This window comes from Nyctereutes procyonoides, unplaced genomic scaffold, assembly GCF_905146905.1.
Source record: "Nyctereutes procyonoides isolate TBG_1078 unplaced genomic scaffold, NYPRO_anot_genome, whole genome shotgun sequence".
Lineage (NCBI taxonomy): Eukaryota > Metazoa > Chordata > Mammalia > Carnivora > Canidae > Nyctereutes > Nyctereutes procyonoides.
The window spans coordinates 39,480,529-39,500,895 of NW_026575159.1; the positions used below are offsets into that span (position 1 = coordinate 39,480,529).

General features: G+C 32.9%; 1 protein-coding gene across 1 annotated transcript in view; it reads left to right on the top strand.

Moving 5' to 3' along the window:
- GBE1 (1,4-alpha-glucan branching enzyme 1) overlaps positions 1-20,367 on the top strand; it is a 262,520-nt gene that overhangs the window by 120,326 nt on the left and 121,827 nt on the right. The window contains exons 5-8 of the mRNA XM_055314062.1: positions 4,537-4,662; positions 5,476-5,611; positions 7,759-7,849; positions 11,278-11,487. Of these exons, the coding sequence (XP_055170037.1) occupies positions 4,537-4,662; positions 5,476-5,611; positions 7,759-7,849; positions 11,278-11,487 (563 nt within the window). The remainder of the gene's footprint in view (positions 1-4,536; positions 4,663-5,475; positions 5,612-7,758; positions 7,850-11,277; positions 11,488-20,367) is intronic.

Below are 20,367 nucleotides of genomic sequence, written 5' to 3' on the forward strand. Positions count from 1 at the left end.
CTCCCCAGAGAGAGCCTGCTTCTCCCTCTGCCTACATCTCTCTCTCTCTCTCTCTCTCTCTCTCTCTCTCTCTCTGTGTCTCTCATGAATAAATAAATAAAATCTTAAAAAAAAAAAGAAACCAAGTTACATTCAAATGCCATTTTCCAGAGTATGCTAATACTTCTAACCAGCTGAACATGTCCACTGTTTTTATATTAAATTGTTGAGCACCTGAGGAGCATGTTATGTCATAATTTTCCAGTCCATAGGAACAATAATCTTTGGCAAGAAGCATTTCAAAAGATACTCCTAGAATGAATGAATACATGCATACATACAATTTTTTAAAAAATCTTCACTGTTTTACCAAACTATTTCTTTATATTGTTTTGAGTTATAGGTGATATTTTCTAAATAAAATTTGATTTCAAATAGTTCACTAAGTCAGTTTTTTTTTTTAAGATTTTATTTATTTATTCATGAGAGACACAGAGAGAGAGAGAGAAAGGCAGAGGCACAGGCAGAGGGAGAAGCAGGGTCCGTGCAGGGAGCCTGATGTGGGACATGATCCCGGGACTTCAGGATCACACCCTGGGCCGAAGGAAAGCGATAAACTGCTGAGCCACCCAGGGATCCTCACACTAAGTCAGTTTGACTTTTGCACAGGTAGAGATTTCTTTTATATACTTGTTTATTGATTAATATCTTTGGATGGTAACTTCCCATAAGTCAAAGAGATAATTTGACTTATTAAAAAAGCCTGTTTATATTTTTACCATGTTACAAAATGTTATAATTTTACAAAATATACATCTGCTCTGTAAAAAGCTCATCATGATATTGTATTCATTAGCATATTTCTTGAAGTAATTTGACATATTTTTTGAAATTTTATTTTATTTTACTTTTTTTTGAAATTTTATTTTAATACTCTGGCAGTATATTTAAGGTACGTACTATATGCAACCAGAATAGCACAGCTCCATAGATGCATATGCAGTTATGTAATTAATGTATTCACAATACTTACTAAAATATTTATTTGTTTCAGATCAAAAAAAATTGTACAGAGAAGGGATGCCTGGGTGGCTCCATTAGTTAAGTGTTCCACTCTTTATTTCAGTTCAGGTCATGATCTCATGGTCCTGGGATGGAGCCCTGCAATGGGCTCCCTGCTGAACAGGGAGTCTGCTTTTCTCCCTTTCCCTTTGTCCCAACCCCCACTCACATGCCCTCTTTCTTTCTCTCTAAAATAAATAAATAGATCTTTAGGGAAAAAAAAAGTTATACAAATGAAATGAAGTGATATATACACACATACAACCAGGAAATAAAAGCTACCAATAATCTATCCATAGATAGATTCACCTAAATATTTTTTTTCTATTTGTTTAAATGCTTTAGTCCATGGGTTTCTGTGCATTTACATTAGGAGACAATACATTCTTTTTCATAACACGAAAGAATATTCTTATAACCTTCAATATAATTCAGTACTATAGTTTTACTACTATATATTATTTAATCTATCACTTTTTGCCAGTTAACAGTAAGATCAATAGACAAGGATATAGTTCTTTGGATGGATCTCCAATTACTTCCATGGCAAAGCTCTATAATTAGAATTGCTAAGTATTGAGAATTACTTTTTTTTAATGCATATTGCCAAATTGCTATTCAGAGCTTTCATACTATTTCATACTTATACTAGCAGTATATAAGACTTTCAGTTTGGTAGTATCAAGTAAATTCTTCTACTTCATCAGCTGTTAGACTTAATATCGTTGAAAGATCTATCAAGCTATCTCTTTTCAATTTGCTTTATAGCATGTGCTATTTTAAGGTTGTAAATTAAATGATGTAGCCTTATCTCATGACTTAAAAAACTTTTCATCTGAATCTGAACTTATGAAAGACAAAATCTAGGAATTGCCCTCTCCCCCAAAACATATGAGCAGAATTTAGTCAAGAAAGATTATATTCCTTATTCATTGGAACACCTCTCAAATTATATTTAGATTTACTAGAATATTCTTAGCTGTGCCATGACAATTTAAGGACAGCAAGTCAAAAACGAACTAAGTGGCTTCTACAGGGGAGTGCTTAAGAAACACTGAACTGATGTAATAAAGAAGCCTCCAAAATGTAGGGGCCTAAAGAACAGAAATTTATTTACCTTTCATGTAATGATCACAGATAAATGTTCCAGATTTGGTGGGAACTTTTGCTTTACTATATCATTGAAAGACCCACCCTATAGTTCTGTTACTGAGAAGGAAAGAAGAAATTGGATATTAGAAGTTTCCACCCTAAGAAACAATACTAATCAAAATGACAGGGAAGGAAGAAACAGCGTTTTTGGAAACAAGAATACTGAAGTCATTCAGTGAATGATTAAATAAATAATCATTCCTCAGGTGTAGAGTTTGGTTTTACCCTACCTACAAGCTTGTAACTTGTTATTGTTTCATGGAATCTGGCAGAATACATACAACCCTTGGATTAGAGACAAATTATTTTATTAATTGCAACACAGTAAGCAGTATGGTTCCCTTTGTCTTCCAAATCTTATGGAGTGACACCAAGTGATCCAGACAGATGATACTCACACAGTTGGTTTGCATCATAGCTCCAGAATATTTACCTTGAGGAATCCATTCTTTCATAGCAAGCAATAAGCAAACCTGTTCTGTATCTTCAGAGGAGACATTTCCGTCATGGTTGCATGCTACAAACACAATTCTGAGAAATAGCTTCTGTCAATAACTGTCAGGACCTTGTATTCTTGGTATACTCAGCAACATACATAGGAACATGAGAGACCAATGAAAGGACTGTTCCTTCCAACAACAAGCAAATTAATGTTCTAAAGAATGTGAAAATTATTTTCAGCGTGAGGAGATTTTTGATGTGCTCTACGTAAAGTTTCAAATATTCTCTCTGCCATCAGTCACCTTCACAAATAATTATGGGTATATGAATATCCTTTACAGGGACTGTAGAGCCATTTTGCAAAAGAGAGAAAAGATAGATGGATTAAGCAGAGTGTTAGTTACTGAAAACTGATTTCTGTATTTTATATCCTCATGACCTGTTCTCAGTTGATGAGTGAGACAAAAGACCTTCTCTTAAGCATGTTACTATTGTATATTACACCTGAAATTCATGTGGCTCAAGGGACATATCTTTTGAAATGAACACTACTAAAATGGATGAATTCTATTCATTCATCTTTTTGTGATAATTATTTGAATGATAGCAATAGTTAGCTGTCATTGGCTTCAATAAGTAGGAGGCATAATGAAGGAGAAAGAATTTTGTTCATGTAACTTAGACATTGCTTTTCACCACTTACCTGCTCTTACATCATAAATCATGATTCATTATTTTTTGGTATCTGTAGAAAGTGCTATGGCTGCCTTTAAGAGCAAGAAAGTGAGTATCAGAGGCTCTGTATTTAGCTTTTGGCTCTGCTATTCAGTGACTTTTGTCAACTCAATCTCACTTGATATTTGGGTTATATTCTCTAGAATTGAGTTAAGGTATAATGATGAAAATCCTTTCAAAACTGTAAAATGTTACACACATATTTAATTACCAAGAATTATGTATGCTAGAGCTTTTCTCTACTAAAGGAAACTGAAGAACATATTCTCTCTCAATGCTAAGGGCATAATATAGCTCCTAATCTGAACAATTTTGACCATCCTATACTTACTTTTAGAAGATTTAATTTTTAAAAATCTCTTAAAAAAAAAAAACCCTACCACCCCTACCCCATTTAGAAACCCTGCTCATGTGGCTCACTTTGTTATCTGTGTCGATAAATTCAAAATATTTTATTCAGTGTAAGTCTAAAAGGGTGTATTTACATTTTATTGTTTTTTTTTATTTTTGATAACAATAGTGATACTATTGGCAAATATAAGAATGGATATTTAAAAGAGGAAATGCTTGGTTTTATATGGTAAAGCATACTATGAATAGGGTATGGAAGAAGTTGAAAAGAGATGGAAAATATTTGCAGGGTAGTATCTGTTTGTGTGTATGTATGTATGCATATTTGTGTTTGCACAATATGAATGTTAATCAAAACACATTTTTCTCCTTTAGCTTCTTGAAAATGTTATAATTGCTATAAAAATGAAATGAAAGAGTTAGCAACATAGCTCATAACTTTTTTCAATATATAGTAAGATTATGTCCTCCTGTTGATTTATTCACAGTAGCTTTCAAACAATATTCTTGTCTTTTTACTATCTATTTTATGTTTACTTTAATTGACCTCTCTAATGGCTGATTGACAATGATGGAAGGTGCCAGAGAATTATAAAATATTTCAAGTGGAAATGAGTTTAATGATCATAACTATAACATATAAGAAAGTAAAGTCCATGGAATTTATACATCTTTAAGGGTACACATCTGTATAGTAGTTTAAATTCTTAAGACCATGCCTCCTTTTCTTACTTGTAGCAGTGCTTATAAACTCTTATGCATTATCTTAGAGTTTTCAAAGTGTTGTAAAGCAATAACATCTCATTCTCTTTTTAGGTAGTTATTAGGAGTAAAAGTGGAGAGATTTTGTATCGTATTTCACCATGGGCGAAGTATGTGACTCGTGAAGGTGATAATGTGAATTATGATTGGATACACTGGGATCCAGAACACCCATATAAAGTGAGAACAACAAATCTTTAAATAAATTCTTGTTCCAGTATTTCTAGGAAAATTAATTTTTACTTCCATAACTTTTATAGTAATGTTCAACTTCTCTCTTCACGGCCAGTTTTATATTTTACATCATAGTGTACCTGATATGCTATACATATATCAGAGTCCATCATCTGTAGCCAGTAAAATATAGAAGTGAGTTGTTTTATCATGTGTTACTGAGGTTAGGAGGGAGAAAGAAATCTCTACATACGGACCTGAAAGGGATACTGTTTTTTGCTGTTTTTTTTAATCATAATTTCTGATTCATCACAGATACCTCAGTGATAGAGTATTTCTCATTGTCATTGGTTTGAAGCAGGATTAGTGTGCTTTGAAGCAAGGGATAGGGAAGAAAGATATCTCATGATATCTCATGATATCTCATGGTGTATTATTTAGGGTTATTTTTAAGGCTATATTATTGTCAAAGTTTGTATGTATCTTTGAACTCACTTTTCTATCTTCTAAGTTATTAGAGCTTGTTGATAAATGCTTTACATTTAATAATTATGCATTTTAAGGTTTTATGTTTTCTCTAAGGCTCAATGATAAGGTATAAGCCATTACATGATTACTCTTATAAAACAGATCTATTAACATCCTAAAAAGGAATTTATTTTCAAGAGAAAATTTAATGGATGTAGCCAAGTGCCTTTTATATGTGAAAATAGTTCCAAACTATTTGAGTTGATTCACGATTTCACTTAACATGCTTAATCAGTTAGTATCATACCTGAATTTCTGATCTAATTCTTTATATAATTTTGTATTCTGTAGTTTAAGCATTCCAAGCCAAAGAAGCCAAGAGGTCTAAGAATTTATGAATCTCATGTGGGAATTTCTTCATATGAAGGAAAAATAGCTTCTTATAAACATTTTACATGCAATGTACTACCAAGAATCAAAGACCTTGGTAAGTAATAACTGTGATTTTTATTCAGATAAAATTTTAATGAGTCTGTTCTCTTATTAGAAAAGCTAATTACAAGTGTCTTTTTTTGTGTGTTAAGAGATTAAATATGTAATAGAAATGCATTTTATTTTAGGCTTCTCAAATTGCCCTGTAATAGTGATAGCATAGAAAAGAGAAATGGAATAAGATAGAGCATAAGAATTCAAGATATTATTCCAATTTCAATTTTAAGTAATGTGAACTGATGGCTTCCAAACTGTAGATAAATATGTAAGCATAATTACTTTTCTACAGGAGAGAACTTTTATCAATTTGAGTAGTCATTGATTATAGCCTGTTCATTTTAGTCTGTTAGGGGAAAAATATCTTACATTTTTTTTAAGGTTACTGGAATTCATTATGCATGAAAGTATATACATATATATAGTCTGGATGGTTTACTTGACAAATATTTATGGTGCATCTTCTAAGACACATTGTTCTAGATATTTATATGTTGGACTGTAATGACACAGATCCTCGTCTTCAGGGGAACAACTAGGAGAGTTAGTGTATAATGCTGAACTATTGATTTGGTATGCTTTAAAGTTGTTATTTTTCTTTTTAAATGGGTAATGCTTTTTTTTTAATCATTTCACAGCATATTAGCACCTGCTCCAACAGCTAGGCAGGGAGATAAAGCACATTTAATTATTCTGTTTCTGGTAGGCAGTCCAAACTTTGGCTAGAAGAAAGGTTTACAACTCACTGTTCAAGTTTTTGGTTATACATGGATCTTAGTTATCTATAATGGTAAGGTCAGATTCCAGAAACTTAAGTTAATTAAAGGTATGAAGAATTTAATATTGATTGTGTTTTATAGATACTATATTTGAATTGTCGAGTTTGGGATATTCTACAATTTAATATTGTAACACATTGTTTATGCCCCTGGTCTTGCAGAAGCTTGACAGAGCAAGGATTTTCTTGTTCATCATTGTGTTTGAGTTGAAAAGCCCAGGACTCTGAACATAAATGAATCTAAGAATGAGTAATGCCATAAAATTAATAACAAAAACTATAGATTGGTGCTTGATCCTAAGAATAATATTTCATATTAGAGAAATAAACTACAAAGTGTATATTGTTATAAAATATATAATTGATGTATGTTAATCCGAGTGGGAGTTTTATATACATATTTCTACCATGATAGAAATGTGATAGAGTTAGATTGTTTTTACACTGAAAAAGCCAACAACAGCTATGACCCATAGTTTATGTTATTCTTTAAACATAAATCTCTAATTCTGAATGTGACTTTGCAATTGTTCCAATATTAGTTATGTACCAAAATATGTACCTGAGAGACTGTATTGACATCAACTGGACTTTGAGAAGAGAGTATTTTCTATGTATGTTACAGCAAAGTAACTTTCAGAGCAGTCAAACCATATTTGAAAATTTTGCCAAATTTTACCAAACTTAAAGAAAAAAATGGTTATCTCAGTTATTTTTTTAAAGGGCAGAAGCTTCTTCCTCTTTGATTATTTGCTTATATTAAAAACATGTTAGTAAATGCCTTTAAGGTTATGTGTGCCCATGTGTGCACACATCCAACTTTGGAGTTCTTGTATGGGTTAAGAAATTGCAGAAAATAAAAGAATTAATGCTGGTTTTGTAAAAGCTACCTTGTGGAAGAATGAACTTAACTGGAAAATCTTATGTTCTGTGTAGAAATAATTGAAATAGGAAAAGGTAAAATAAAAGTATGTGGCATGCAACTGGTTACTTTTTTTCAGCTTTCATAATCTATACTATGAATATTACAAGTGCAACTGAAGTTTAGCATATGTAGATTGCCATCTTTAATATTCTAAAGTCAAATTAAGAGTATATTTGCATATCATTTATTACATGTTAAATGAAGGCATTTCAAATAGCTAGAGTACAACTCTCAAGAACTAACTGTCTAATTTTGTGTTAGAAGGTCAAGACAAGCAAAATATTTTAATGTAGAACTTTTCAAAGTGATCAGATCATTTATATATAAATGATCATATGTAAAATTTAATGTCTTTAGAAAAAGGATGCTGTGTTTATATTTTTTTTCATTTTTTTATTTAAAAATATTGCTTTTAATCTCTACTCGACCTTTGCTTGTATAGGATACAACTGCATTCAGTTGATGGCAATCATGGAGCATGCTTACTATGCAAGTTTTGGTTACCAGATCACAAGCTTCTTTGCAGCTTCAAGGTAAAATGAAAGTCCGAAATATAACCATTTTTATTCGAGGAAAAAAATAAAATGAATTTTTACCTCTTATATGATGTTGTTTTGTAACCTCATTTAGAGTTACCAGAGTTTAATAGAAGCTGAGAATTTTTTTTTGGACTGAGATCATAGGCTTTGCGTCAAGCCTTAGAGGTTGGCCGTGATTCAACATTGCTTTCCATAAAATGATTTCAGATGAAGAATATCCAGTTAACTTACTAAAATTGTCATACATGTGGAGGTCCAAGCTTTAGAAAATCATGTCTCATGGAAGTCATTATTGCTAGGGCTCACATCCTTTTCTGGAAAGAGATTGACTCCTGTAGAAATGTGACTCAGAAGGCTCTTGGACAAAACCTGAGAGACTCCTAGCTCTGGGAAATGAACAAGGGGTAGTGGAAAGGGAAGTGGGTGGAAGGATGGGTGACTGGGTGACAGGCACTGAGGGGGGGCACTTTGTGGGATGAGCACTGGGTGTTATACTATATGTTGGCAAATCAAACTCCAATTAAAAAATACACACAAAAAAAGGATATACTACTATCTGTAGAAAGATTATCCTTCTTTCTAAGCTAAAATCCAAGGAATGTGTCTCTCTGGGCAGAAAGACACCAAGGAGTCCTACGTAATTGAAGAAGTGCTGACCTGAATGACTACAAGTTGAACAAGTTTAACAGTGCTTCCACCTCATGGAGCTCACATGGAGCTTGTGGCACATAGACGTTAATCCAATAATCATACATATTGATTTCTTCCCATGATAAAAACTAAGAAGAAAATGACAGGATGGTATAACAGCCTAGAATGAGGTATCTAATCGGTTTAGGTTAGATGTGAACTGATGTTGGAACTGAGATCCAGAACATAATTAAGAGTGAACTGGGAGGAAGGATGAAGTGGGGATAGGGAGATAGCATTCCAGGCTAGAGAAAAAAATACTGATCATTTTATCTGTTTCTTTTGATAGTCCTTCTCCTTCAATAAATTACCTGTATTTATAAACTCTAAATCTTTCATTTCTCTTTTCTTTCTTGAACTCATTCCAAGTAGGCTCCTCACCTCTTCATTGAAATTGCTCTTGTCAAGTGTACTGATGAATTCCATGCTGTTAAGTCCACTGATCGTCTATTAACTTACTTGAACTGTCAGCTGCACTTGGCACAACTAGTTTCCTGTACCTTGTTAGGACATTTTTCTCTCCTTCAGTGTTCAGGAAAACTATTATTCTCCTTTTTGTGTTTTTCCTATCTCTCTTGCTGCTTTTTAATTTTTTAAAATTTCCTTTGCTTTTCCTGACTACCAGTGTTGAACTTCCAGGTCTCACCCCTTATTTCCATTCTCCTCTGTATATGAATAACATATGTTGGGGGGTCTCATCAAGTTTCATCCATTCTTATGGCCGAAATACATTTTACATTATACCAAACTCTCCCTTTTTGCCCATTCCTATATCTAGCTTATCATAAAACCTAATCACCTGTAACTTCAAAGTGTATCCCAAATCTGGCTTCTTCAACTGCTATCACCCTGGTCCAAGCTGCCATTATCTATAACGTGGATTATTTCAGTTAACTGAGCACTCTGTTTTCTCTTGTTCTCCTTCCCCTTCCCTGGCCTTCTCTCCCTCCATACACATGACTACTTTATGCATAGTGACCAGAGTAACCACTTCAAAATACAGAATGTGATGAGCACTGGCTATTATACTAAGTGTTGGCAAATTGAATTTAAATGTGAAAATTTAAAAATAAAAGATCATGTCACTTTCTTGCTCAGCACCATCTAATGATTCCTTAACTCTTTCAGGTTAAAAGTGAAAGGCCATATTGGTCCATAAGACCCCATATAATCTGGGTCTTAGCTGACTCTCTGGCCTCATCTCTATTGATCATTCCACTCTGGCCACATACTAGCCTATTTACTATTCTTCCAGGTGTTCCAGCTTATTTCCCCAGTACCCTTTCTCCCTAAATCTTCTATCTTTTAGATATTCACATGCCTTACTCCCTTCTTCTTTCATGTATTCCCTTGAACATTGCCTTCTTCATGAAACTTTCACTTCGTAACCCTGTTTAAGATAGCAAACCCACCCTTTCTACCAGTGGCTTTGTTTTGTTTTTTCTTTAGAGAAGTTATTGCTGTCTGGCATCCCCCGTGTTTTGCTTATTTATTTGTGGTCCTCCAAATAGCATGTAAATTCCATAAGGGCAGTGATATTTATTTTGTTCACTGCTGAATCCCAGAGCATAGAAAATTTCATGACACATGGTAGATAGCTTAATAAGTATTTGTTGAAAAAAGCAAGTGAATGAATGAAATTTTGAGGCTATTTATTCATTGAACACGCTGTTCATTGCATAGGGGAAAAAAGGCTAGGTGGCTGGAATAAGGAGAGAAAACAGTAAAGTGTCATTAATCTAAAGTTATTGGAAGGAGCCAAATTAGGCAGTGCAGTAGGTCCTGATAAGGTCCACAGTCTTATCCTAAGGACCATGGGAATGCAAGTATAATTTTAGGTAAATATGAAATGATAACATTTGTATTTTTTAAAGATAGCTCTTACTGCCTAGTGGAGTTGGCTACCAGGAGACCTGCTAAATACTAAGCGTTGTACTGTATCATGGGAAACCAGATGGTCACAGCTCCTGCTCTCAAGAAGAATATGGTCTAGTGAGGAAATGAGACAACAAATAATCACAAGGGTGATTGGGTGATTATTTATATAAAACGCAAAGTTGATGCTATGGAAGGCCAATATTGAGATTTTGCATAGGTTAAGAAAAACCTTCCCCCTTAGGAGTGATTTTTGTTTTGTATTTCATGTAGACTAGAAAACTGCTATTAATACAAACACATGTGCCTTTGAGCTACCCATGTTTTCTGCTTAGGTGGTGACAGACATGGTACATTCTCTTGGCCTTCTAGTACCTGAGGGCATTCCAGTTTGAGAATAAGGAAGTGCAGGAGAGCTGGCCTCACTCAAGACACCAAGGTTATTCAAAGAAATACTCCAACAGTCCCCATCCTCAAGCATACACATTCACAGGAATGGCCAAGTATATTAACAGGGATGACCATTCTCTTCAGGCTATGTAGGCTTGGAGAAGGAAATCAAAATCTCTGAGTATAGAAAGCAGAATTTACTGTATATCCACTTAAATTATGAATTTTTACTGAAATATAAGTCTACATCTAATAGCTGTATTTAAATTATTATTTTTTATTTAATGCCTTTAAATTTTATTTAAGAGAAAATATTATGCCACTTTGACTTGCATCTAAGTATTATATCATACTGAATTTGCATATTTAAAGTAGGTCTGTACTGATAAAATAATTGATATGCAGTAAATGATTGGTTGTTTGCTTTAAAGATACAATTTTGCTTTTACTTTATTCTTTACCTTTAGCCGTTATGGAACACCTGAAGAGCTAAAAGAACTAGTTGACACAGCTCACTCAATGGGTATTACAGTCCTCTTAGATGTGGTGCACAGCCATGCTTCAAAAAATTCAGAAGATGGATTAAATATGTTTGACGGGACAGATTCCTGTTATTTTCATTCTGGACCTAGAGGAAATCATGATCTTTGGGATAGTCGATTGTTTGCCTACTCCAGGTAGGTACCTATCATATGGAAATGTCTTTGTTTAAAAAACATTTCAAGGAATTTTACTAAGTTCATTGTGTGTGTAGTCTTTCACTGGTATATAATTTCTTAATCCGATTATTTAAAATTTTATAAGGAATGTTTACATGGAAGAATTGATCTTCTTTTGAATAGCATATGTATTTGTCGCAAGTTGCACTAAATTTCAGGTTTACTAATCTTATGTCATTTAAAACATATTGGTTATATAGCATTTAAAAGGATTAATATGAATGTTTTTTATATATAAAAGAATACTTTCTAAGGTTGAATTAACTATAGTACATCTCTTTAATAAATATGCATTGTTTTAAGTAATCTGTTTTTAAAAATTGTACTTCATATTTTGCTATCTTAATAATATTGCCATGTTCTTGATCGCAGCTATATTAATATAACTGTAATAACAACTAACATTTATTAGTATGTAATACATCAGATATGATGTCAAATGTTTTAGATACATTAGCTACATATTTTATTATTTTATTTTTTTAAGATTTAAAAAAAAATATTTATTAATGAGAGATACAGAGAGAGAGAAGGGAGGCAGAGACAGGCAGAGGGAGAAGCAGACTACATGCAGGGAGCCCAATGTGGGACTAGATCCCAGGTCTCCAGGATTAGGCCCTGGGCTGAAGGCAGCGCTAAACCGCTGAGCCACTGGAGCTGTCCTAGCTACATATTTTATTTTACTTATTCTGCATAGCATCTCTATTTAAATGTGGTAAGTCCTTTTGTTACGTAAAAATAAACTAAGGCTTAATGTTGAAACAAGATTAAACACATCTCTGACTTCTTTTGCCATTTAAATAAAGGGTGTTTTAGGTGATTAAATAGCATTACATGGCAAAAATATTTTAAAAAGCCAAAAATACTATCAGTTTATGTCTGTTATTGATTATAAGTGAAAATATAATGAAAACATGCTGTCAGGAATATCAAAACCAGCAGAGCATCAATGTATAACTAATTTTTATAACAAATATTTTTGAAAGAAGCTTAATGAATTTTCTTTTGGATGTTGCATTATACACAAATATACACATGTGTGGAAAATGAGCAGTGTAGAAAAATTCTTTAGTAAGTACTTTGACAAAATGAAGATTTCTAATTTTTCACCATAAATTAGATGACTTTCATATGGAGGAAGTTGTTTTCCTTTGCTCTTTCCTGAATAGTGTACATTGCTTTATATTTCATAACCATATAGGACTCACTCACGCCAGACGAAGCAGCATAACATATGAGAAAAGACACAAGAGGTAGAAGCAGGTGGCAGGGTTCCAGGCCTACTTTCATTCTGAAACAAATCGATTAATCATTCTGGTTCTCAGGTTTTTCATTATAAGAGGAGGCAGTGTTTAGGGGCTAATACAATTCCCTTTGTAACGGTATTTTGTATCTGTGTCACCTTTTTGAACATTGCTTTTCCTAGTACACATTTTCAACAAGTAAAAAGAACTAAACCTGTGCTAATTCTATAGTATAACTCCACTATTGAAAAAATCTTATAAAAGTAGATTGTGGGCAAAAGATACAATTAATTGAACTCTCTGGTTCTTATTTAGATGAGTCAGAGTGGACTTTATACTATAGAACTGTGCCTTATGAAAGACATTCATTAAATGGTTAAATTTTTGTGTTATGAAACAATTATTCTGCAGAACTGTGTCTTAAAAAGAAATACGTTAAGTGGGTGGATTTTTATGTTACAAATGATTATTTTATTAAAATATTTATTATAGTGAGTTTTTCTGTACCTCGAGCTCTCATAGTCCACTAAAAGTTATACAATTTTCTAAATAAAAGGGATTATACGTAATTGTTTTAAAAAAAACATGTCTGTTGTAGAAGTTAAGTCATATGTAACATTTAATACTTGGTTTCTTTTGTTATGGAATTAACTATTAATCTTTCTCAGGTGCTTACTTTTGGCAAATAATATAGCATGGTTTTGGCTTATTATTTATATTATGACTAATTTTTTTGGTTGCATTATGTCATATAGGCTTAGTCCTTTGTAAATATAGTTTCATTTAAAATGCATTTATATAGTTCTGTTTGAGAATATCTCTATTTTCCAATTTAGTAGAATTAGTTTTTTCTATATAGGTTTATACTATTGGTTGTAACATCATTATATAAAATAGATACAATCCTACAAAGCAAAATTAAACAATTTAAATCACCAAATTTAAACAAATAATTTTTAATACTTAGGTTTCTCAGTATAGAAAATACTACAGATTTGAGGACTCTGAATTATTTTCTCAATACTTTATGTTATTTATTAAAACCTTTTTTTAAACAAAATTTGTATTAGCATGATAAAACTTATCAGGGTTTTTCTTTTACATTTTCTTTCTTCTCTTCTGGTTAGAGTATATGTAACATAACATTGCTCTGCTGCAATACTAAAGCCATTTTGATAATCAGCATTCACGTTTAAAGTCCTCTTCTGTCCTTTCAGTTATTTATTGCCGCTTAACAAACCAGCTCAAAATTCAGTGACTTCAGATAACAGCAGTTGTTTATTTTGCCTCCAAATCTGCAATTTGGCCATAATTCAGAGGGATAGCCCTTCCTTTCTACATGTTGTGTCAATTGGAGTGGCTCAGTTAAGGGGCGGATCTTTCAGTATCCAGTTTAAAGATGGTTCACTTACTTGACTGACATAGTGCTGGCTGTCAGCTAGGAGCTCAGCCATGACTGTGATGGGCCAGCAGGCCTCAGTTCCTCTTCTTGGAGCTCACTCCACAGGCTACTTGAGCTTTCTTACAATAGTGAATATTCCAAATGGCTTGCATTTCTTATGGTCTGGATGGAGAAACTGACCTAGCTTCATTTCTTGCTATAAACTGAAGGTCAAACACAATTTCAAGGACAAGGCACATGAACCCCTTCATTCAGTGGCAGGAGCATTAAAGAATTTTTGTGCTATGTTTTAAACCCCCCACATCTAACAAGTTTTGACCATACACAATAAATATGCCACTTCACAAATTAAAAAAAAAATATTGAAATACCTGTCTATGTGGAAATACTTTTTTGTCATATTTTTGTGATAGCTTTGTCTATAAGCAAATTTTTTTAAAAATATACTTTTCATTATAAAAGTAATGCCATTGTTGATAATTAATTAATATAAAAAGGCACACGTTTTCCAAAATAAAAACTTATTTTTCTTAGTAAATATAAATAGCATTCTTTGTACATGAGTGCATTTACTGAGTATAAATTCATTAAACATGTAAATAAACGCATGAAAACCCAGCCACCTCCCCATAGAATAGCTACTCTGCCTGTGATTTTGGGTTTGTTCCTTATCCAGGTGAAATCAAAAGCTACATATTTTAAAAGATAAGTTCTCTTCAACCCCTTATCTTTGATTTGTTGATTTTTATTATACTCCATGGAAAAGTACATATGAAAATGGTACCTGGTTTATGTAAGGCCTAAGTCTCTTTTTTGAAAACTTGTAATAATTTTTGAAATTATATATTTACTGCTTGAAAAAAATCTTATATAAAATCAGCTTCTGTAGAGATAGGTTGCTGATGCTCATTTCATCCTATCTATATGTCACAACCTGTCACCGTTTATAATCTCTGATTCAAGTGCCATCATCAAGTTATCAGAATTAAATCTCTCTCTCTGAGTAATACCAGAGATCCTGACTGTACTATTTCATTACCTGCTATGAATAAATTTCCAATCAAGAGCTGCCCATGTTTTAATTTTCTGTCTACTCGGCTGAACTGCCTTCTAGCTCTGCTAAATTACTAATGACAGTCCATAACAGAGATTGGGTTGTCCTTACTTTAGTTGGTAAAGAGAACTTTCTGACAGATCTGTCATCTGTAAGTTTCTGAAGTTTATAGAGTTAAGAAATAATGGATACAATTTAGAGGTCTTGGTTTTAGATTCTGTTTTTGCATATTCATCTGGCACAGATGAATTATATCTGGCATGTAAATGTAGTTGATAAAATAACAAGACAACTGCAGATTTGTTGAGCCTAAACAATTATTATGCCTTAACTATTACTAAAGCTTCAAATGAGTACCTTTTCTTTGTTAAATATTTCTATCAGAGATAAGATATATTGGATCTCAAAGGAGATAACATAGTAGAGCTAATGCTCATATTTTCTCTGAACCTTACATTTGGGTACAAAGGTAGTACAATCATATTCCATCAGCATGATTTTGTGATGAAATAACTATTAGATAGGAAGATGTTCCACAGTTATCTTGAGTTACTAGAGTTCCTTCTAGAAACAAAAGTAAATCCAGTTTGCTTTTTAAGGTCTTAATCAAATACTTCATAGTACAAACACTATAATAATTGGGTTTTTAATCCTTTTAATAAAAGTTTAATAAAAGTTTTAATAACTTTTCAGTAATATAGAATGTGGAATAAAATTCATGTGGGCTTGCCCTGTTTAGAGTGGATATTTGTATCTTAAGCAGTCTATGGTATCATATTTTTTCCTTTTTTTTTTTTGGTTTGTCAATATAGTAAATTATATTTGTTGATTTTTGAATGTTAGGCCAGTCTTGCATTCCTGGGATAAACCCTCATGAACATAGTTGCTAATATTCTAAACAAAATTTTAGCATATTAATAAATGATGTTTTACCGTGACCAAATCAGTTCTTAATGTTGAATCTTAATTTAAGGATTATTGTGCACTGATATATTAGCTAGTAGGAGAAAGATGTTTAAAAACTAGTATTCAGGACATGAATAGAAACTTCTAGGGATGCCTGGGTGGCTCAGCCGTTGAGCATCTGCCTTCAGCTCAGGGTATGATCCTAGGTCCAGAGATCAAGTCCTACATGGGGCTCCCTGCATGGAGCCTGCTTCTCCCTCTGCCTATGTCTCTGTCTCTCTCTCCTTCTGTGTCTCTCATGAATGAACAGATAAAATCTTTAAAAAAAAATAAAATAATAATTTTAGAAGTTTCTTTTTTTTAAAAAAAGATTTTTTTTTTTTTTTCATGAGAGACACAGAGAGAGAAGCAGAGACACAGGCAGAGGGAGAAGCAGGCTCCATGCAGGGAGCCTGATGTGGTACTCGATCCTGATTCCCCAGGATCACGCCCCAGGCTGAAGGCAGCACTAAACTGCTGAGCCACCCTGGCTGCCCTAAAATTATTATTTTAAAGAGAACTTAAAAGTCATATACTTCTATGTGGTTTCTTAAAGAAAAAAAAAAAAAACATGTCATTGGGTGAAATAATTTCACCCATTTTTTTCTGTAGTAGAAATGGCCATAGGACACCTTGGTGGCTCAGTCAGTTAAGCATCTGACTCTTGATTTCATCTCAGGGTCATGAGTTCAAGCCTCAGGTGGGTCTCTACGCTAAGTGCAGATTGGAGCTGGTTTAAGGTTCTCTCTCTCTCTCTCTCTCTCTCTCTCTCTCCCATTGCCCCTCCTTGCTCCCTGCTCTCACATGCTTTTTCTCTTAAAAAAAAAAAAAAAGACTACAATAACTAAGAGATAAAAGCATAGTAAAAGTATATGTGTGATATGTGTGCAACTACTTTTGAAAACAGTTTGGTATTATCTGGAAAACTTACAGAGTCATATGTCCTAGGATGTGTTACAGAGTATATATGCTTGGTTAACTCTTGAACATATACTTATCAGAACTTTGGGGAAAAATAGACCCCAAAGTCATTCCCTTTGGGATACAGGTGATATTTTAAAAATTAACTTGAAGTAATGGTCTTTAAATCTCTGCTATGAAGAAAACATTTTGGGGAAAATACCAAGAAAAAATTTCTATCATTGTGATTTTATAGCCACATAAAATGTTTTAGTCATAAAAGTTCTTTGCATACACATAAATCTTGGAGGTAGTTTTTACCAAACTTTTAAAGTGGGTTCAGTTTTAGTATATCTTAAGCCCAGTGGTTCTAAATATAAATATAAATGAATCCTCTTGTGGTTACTTGGCAAAAATAACCTAGCTTCAGGGAAAATTGAAATATACAAGTCACATTTCAGCAAAGATGGTAGATGATGAAGGGAGTTGAAAAAGGAATTTTATAATATAATAATCATAGCCATTGACCCTCTCATTTACATCTGTGTATTTTAGCGAGCTGTTACAGCCAGGACAAGCATTAACATCACATATTAAAGTGACTCTTAATTTCAATCAGACTTGATTATTTTATCTTTATTTTAAAATTAGTTTCTTTGTGTGTATGAGTTAATAGTCACTTAATGTATTAAAAAAGTACCATAGATATACAATTAATAAATATATATATGGAGGAATGTGTTGAAAAGTTTTCACTGATAAGGCATACAACAAAAAAGTTTACAAATCACTGAATTAGACCATTTTTCAGGTAAATTCAGGTTAACATTGTAGATTTTTTAAAAATAAACTTAGGTTGACAGATTTTTTAAAAAATAAACTACTTTTTCTGAATAATTCATTTATTCTATTGACTTGTTTAACATTAAACATCTACCAAGAGTCATGTCTTCAGAGAGATGATGTTTTCAATATATTTAAATGTAACACAAACCCTAAAATAAAATACATGTTTTTAATTTCTTTGGATAGATTGCCAAACATTTCATACTTTTTAATTGAAGTAATACATCATCTTTTTAGACAGACAAGTATCTGTCCTATTTGCTTTGAAATTGACAAAAAGTAAAAAGATGATTTTTATAAAGCAAATGATAGATAATTAAAAGACAATTTTGGATATAGATTTAGCAAACAGCTAACTATTCCAAAGACAGACAATTAAAAAGAAACAAATAGTAGCCTCTTCTTCATTAAGAGTATTAAAATCTCACAGTAAGATTGTTAATAGCTTCAGTGAATGCTGAATATTCCATAAAAAGTCTTGTTTTCTTTTTTCATAGTATTTGTTTCTTTTCCTTTTCGTGTTTCTTTGTTGTATAAACCAGAACCTTATTTCAGCTTGATTAAGGAAAATGGTTAAATCTAGTATTTCAAAGAAAGTAAAGTTAGATTCAAAATTCAGACAGACTAATTCTCTTTTGTAAAAGAGATTAAGAAAGTTGCTACATCAATCTAATCTGCCTGGAATTGAGTGTGAATAGTAGAAATGTAACTTCTCTCATAGGGTTTATGAGATTATTCAGCCTAGCAGAAAGGTTTCTGTTGATGCAGAGCACAGCACAGGGGTCAGGATTTACAGTCTTTGTGTGAACTTTGTTCCTAGTATTATCTGCCCCGTTTATTCCCCTCAAGTCTAAAATTTAGGTGCACAGGGGTATTGTGAAAATATCTTGAGTATTTAGGTCTTATTCACCTGTAACATTCATTCTCAAATCCAAACTTACTGTAAAGTAGGACAGTTCTACTTGGTAATTTGCCCTAAATTTGAAAATGCTGTGCATCTCTCTAAACGTAGCTTCTTTAGCCTAAGACAGTGGTCCATGTTAGTGAAAATGGCCTGAAAGTCCCTATTCAATGATTATTCATTTAAGTGTGGAAATAACATGGAGTCTATAATGTTAGTATCTTGTTTTGTTTATGACTTTTTAAACAAGCAGGTAGAAAGTGAAAACAATATTTTCCACCTGAGAGTAACAAACAACTTGTTTCAGCGTGTCTGTTTTCTAGGGTACGGACTAGCAGTTTTGAAGTTACGAAGCAATATTTCATAGTTTACTAGTCACATGATTTCCTTAGCATTAAGCTGCAGATAAATAATCCATGTTGTATTGAAAATACAACCAATTATTTTCAGAAAATATAGGTATCTCATAATTTTGGAAGGACACATTTATAAGTAATATAAAGATTATTCATTTTTGAGGCCTTTCCCCTATTCGTATAGATTAGCGATCAGGCCTATTTTTCTTTCATTGTTAGTAAGAGAAGCCCTCCACCTCAGGATTTATTTCATTGTCTCCTTCCAGGTTAATCTGTTTTCCAAAGATCAGATGTTTGCCTGTGTAGTCTTTCAAAATTCTGTCTGCTGAAAGCATCAGTAAACCTCAGGAGCAGTTAGAGTTAACATTTTCTCTGAGTGCTTCAGGAAACAAAATAGCATAATAGCCAACTTTTTAAAGCTTGAGTTCTGTTCCTGGTACTGTGTGAGGGGTAGCAAATGGGGCTGACTGGCTGTGCAGGTGTGTTCCTCTGGTCTCTATGGAGCAATGATGATTTCAGTGGTCACTGTTGGTAAGGGACATTCAGCTTGGAGGAATTATTGAGCTTCCTTCCGTGACTACCTGACATAAGAAAATGACTCCTCTTGTCTCCCCACCATTCCCTCTCTCCTGTTCTCTCGTTTTTCTCCATTGTACTTATGTGTGACATCCTAAGTAGATACTGTTTATTTTTCATTTTTATGTCATATCGGCTGTTTGTATTATATAAAGAAGTGAAATAATTGTTTTTTTATAGAATATCTTTGATTTAAAGGAAAGCAGTCTTGAGTTTTCTCTATCTTACAAGCTTTTCACTATCAAATCTGCTTCCCATGAAAGTGATGCTGCACAGTATTGATTTGGTGGGGTTGTCTGTTCTTTCAAACTGAATTCAGTGAAGGAAGCTACAAAAGGTACTACCAGCCAATATATATATATATATATATATATATATATATATATATATATATATATATATATAATTAATATAGTTATAATTAAAAATGGTAAAGATCTGGTGTAATATAAAGTAGGTGGTTTAGAAATTGGGTGACTTGGATCATGAGCCAAGTAGCTTAATGCTTGAATCCATTTCCTGTATAAAGAACTCTTAATGATATTTTTTATGTGCCATAAGGCAGCCGTTCAGACTACTTTAAATAATGATTGAAAATGCACAGTAAACTAAAA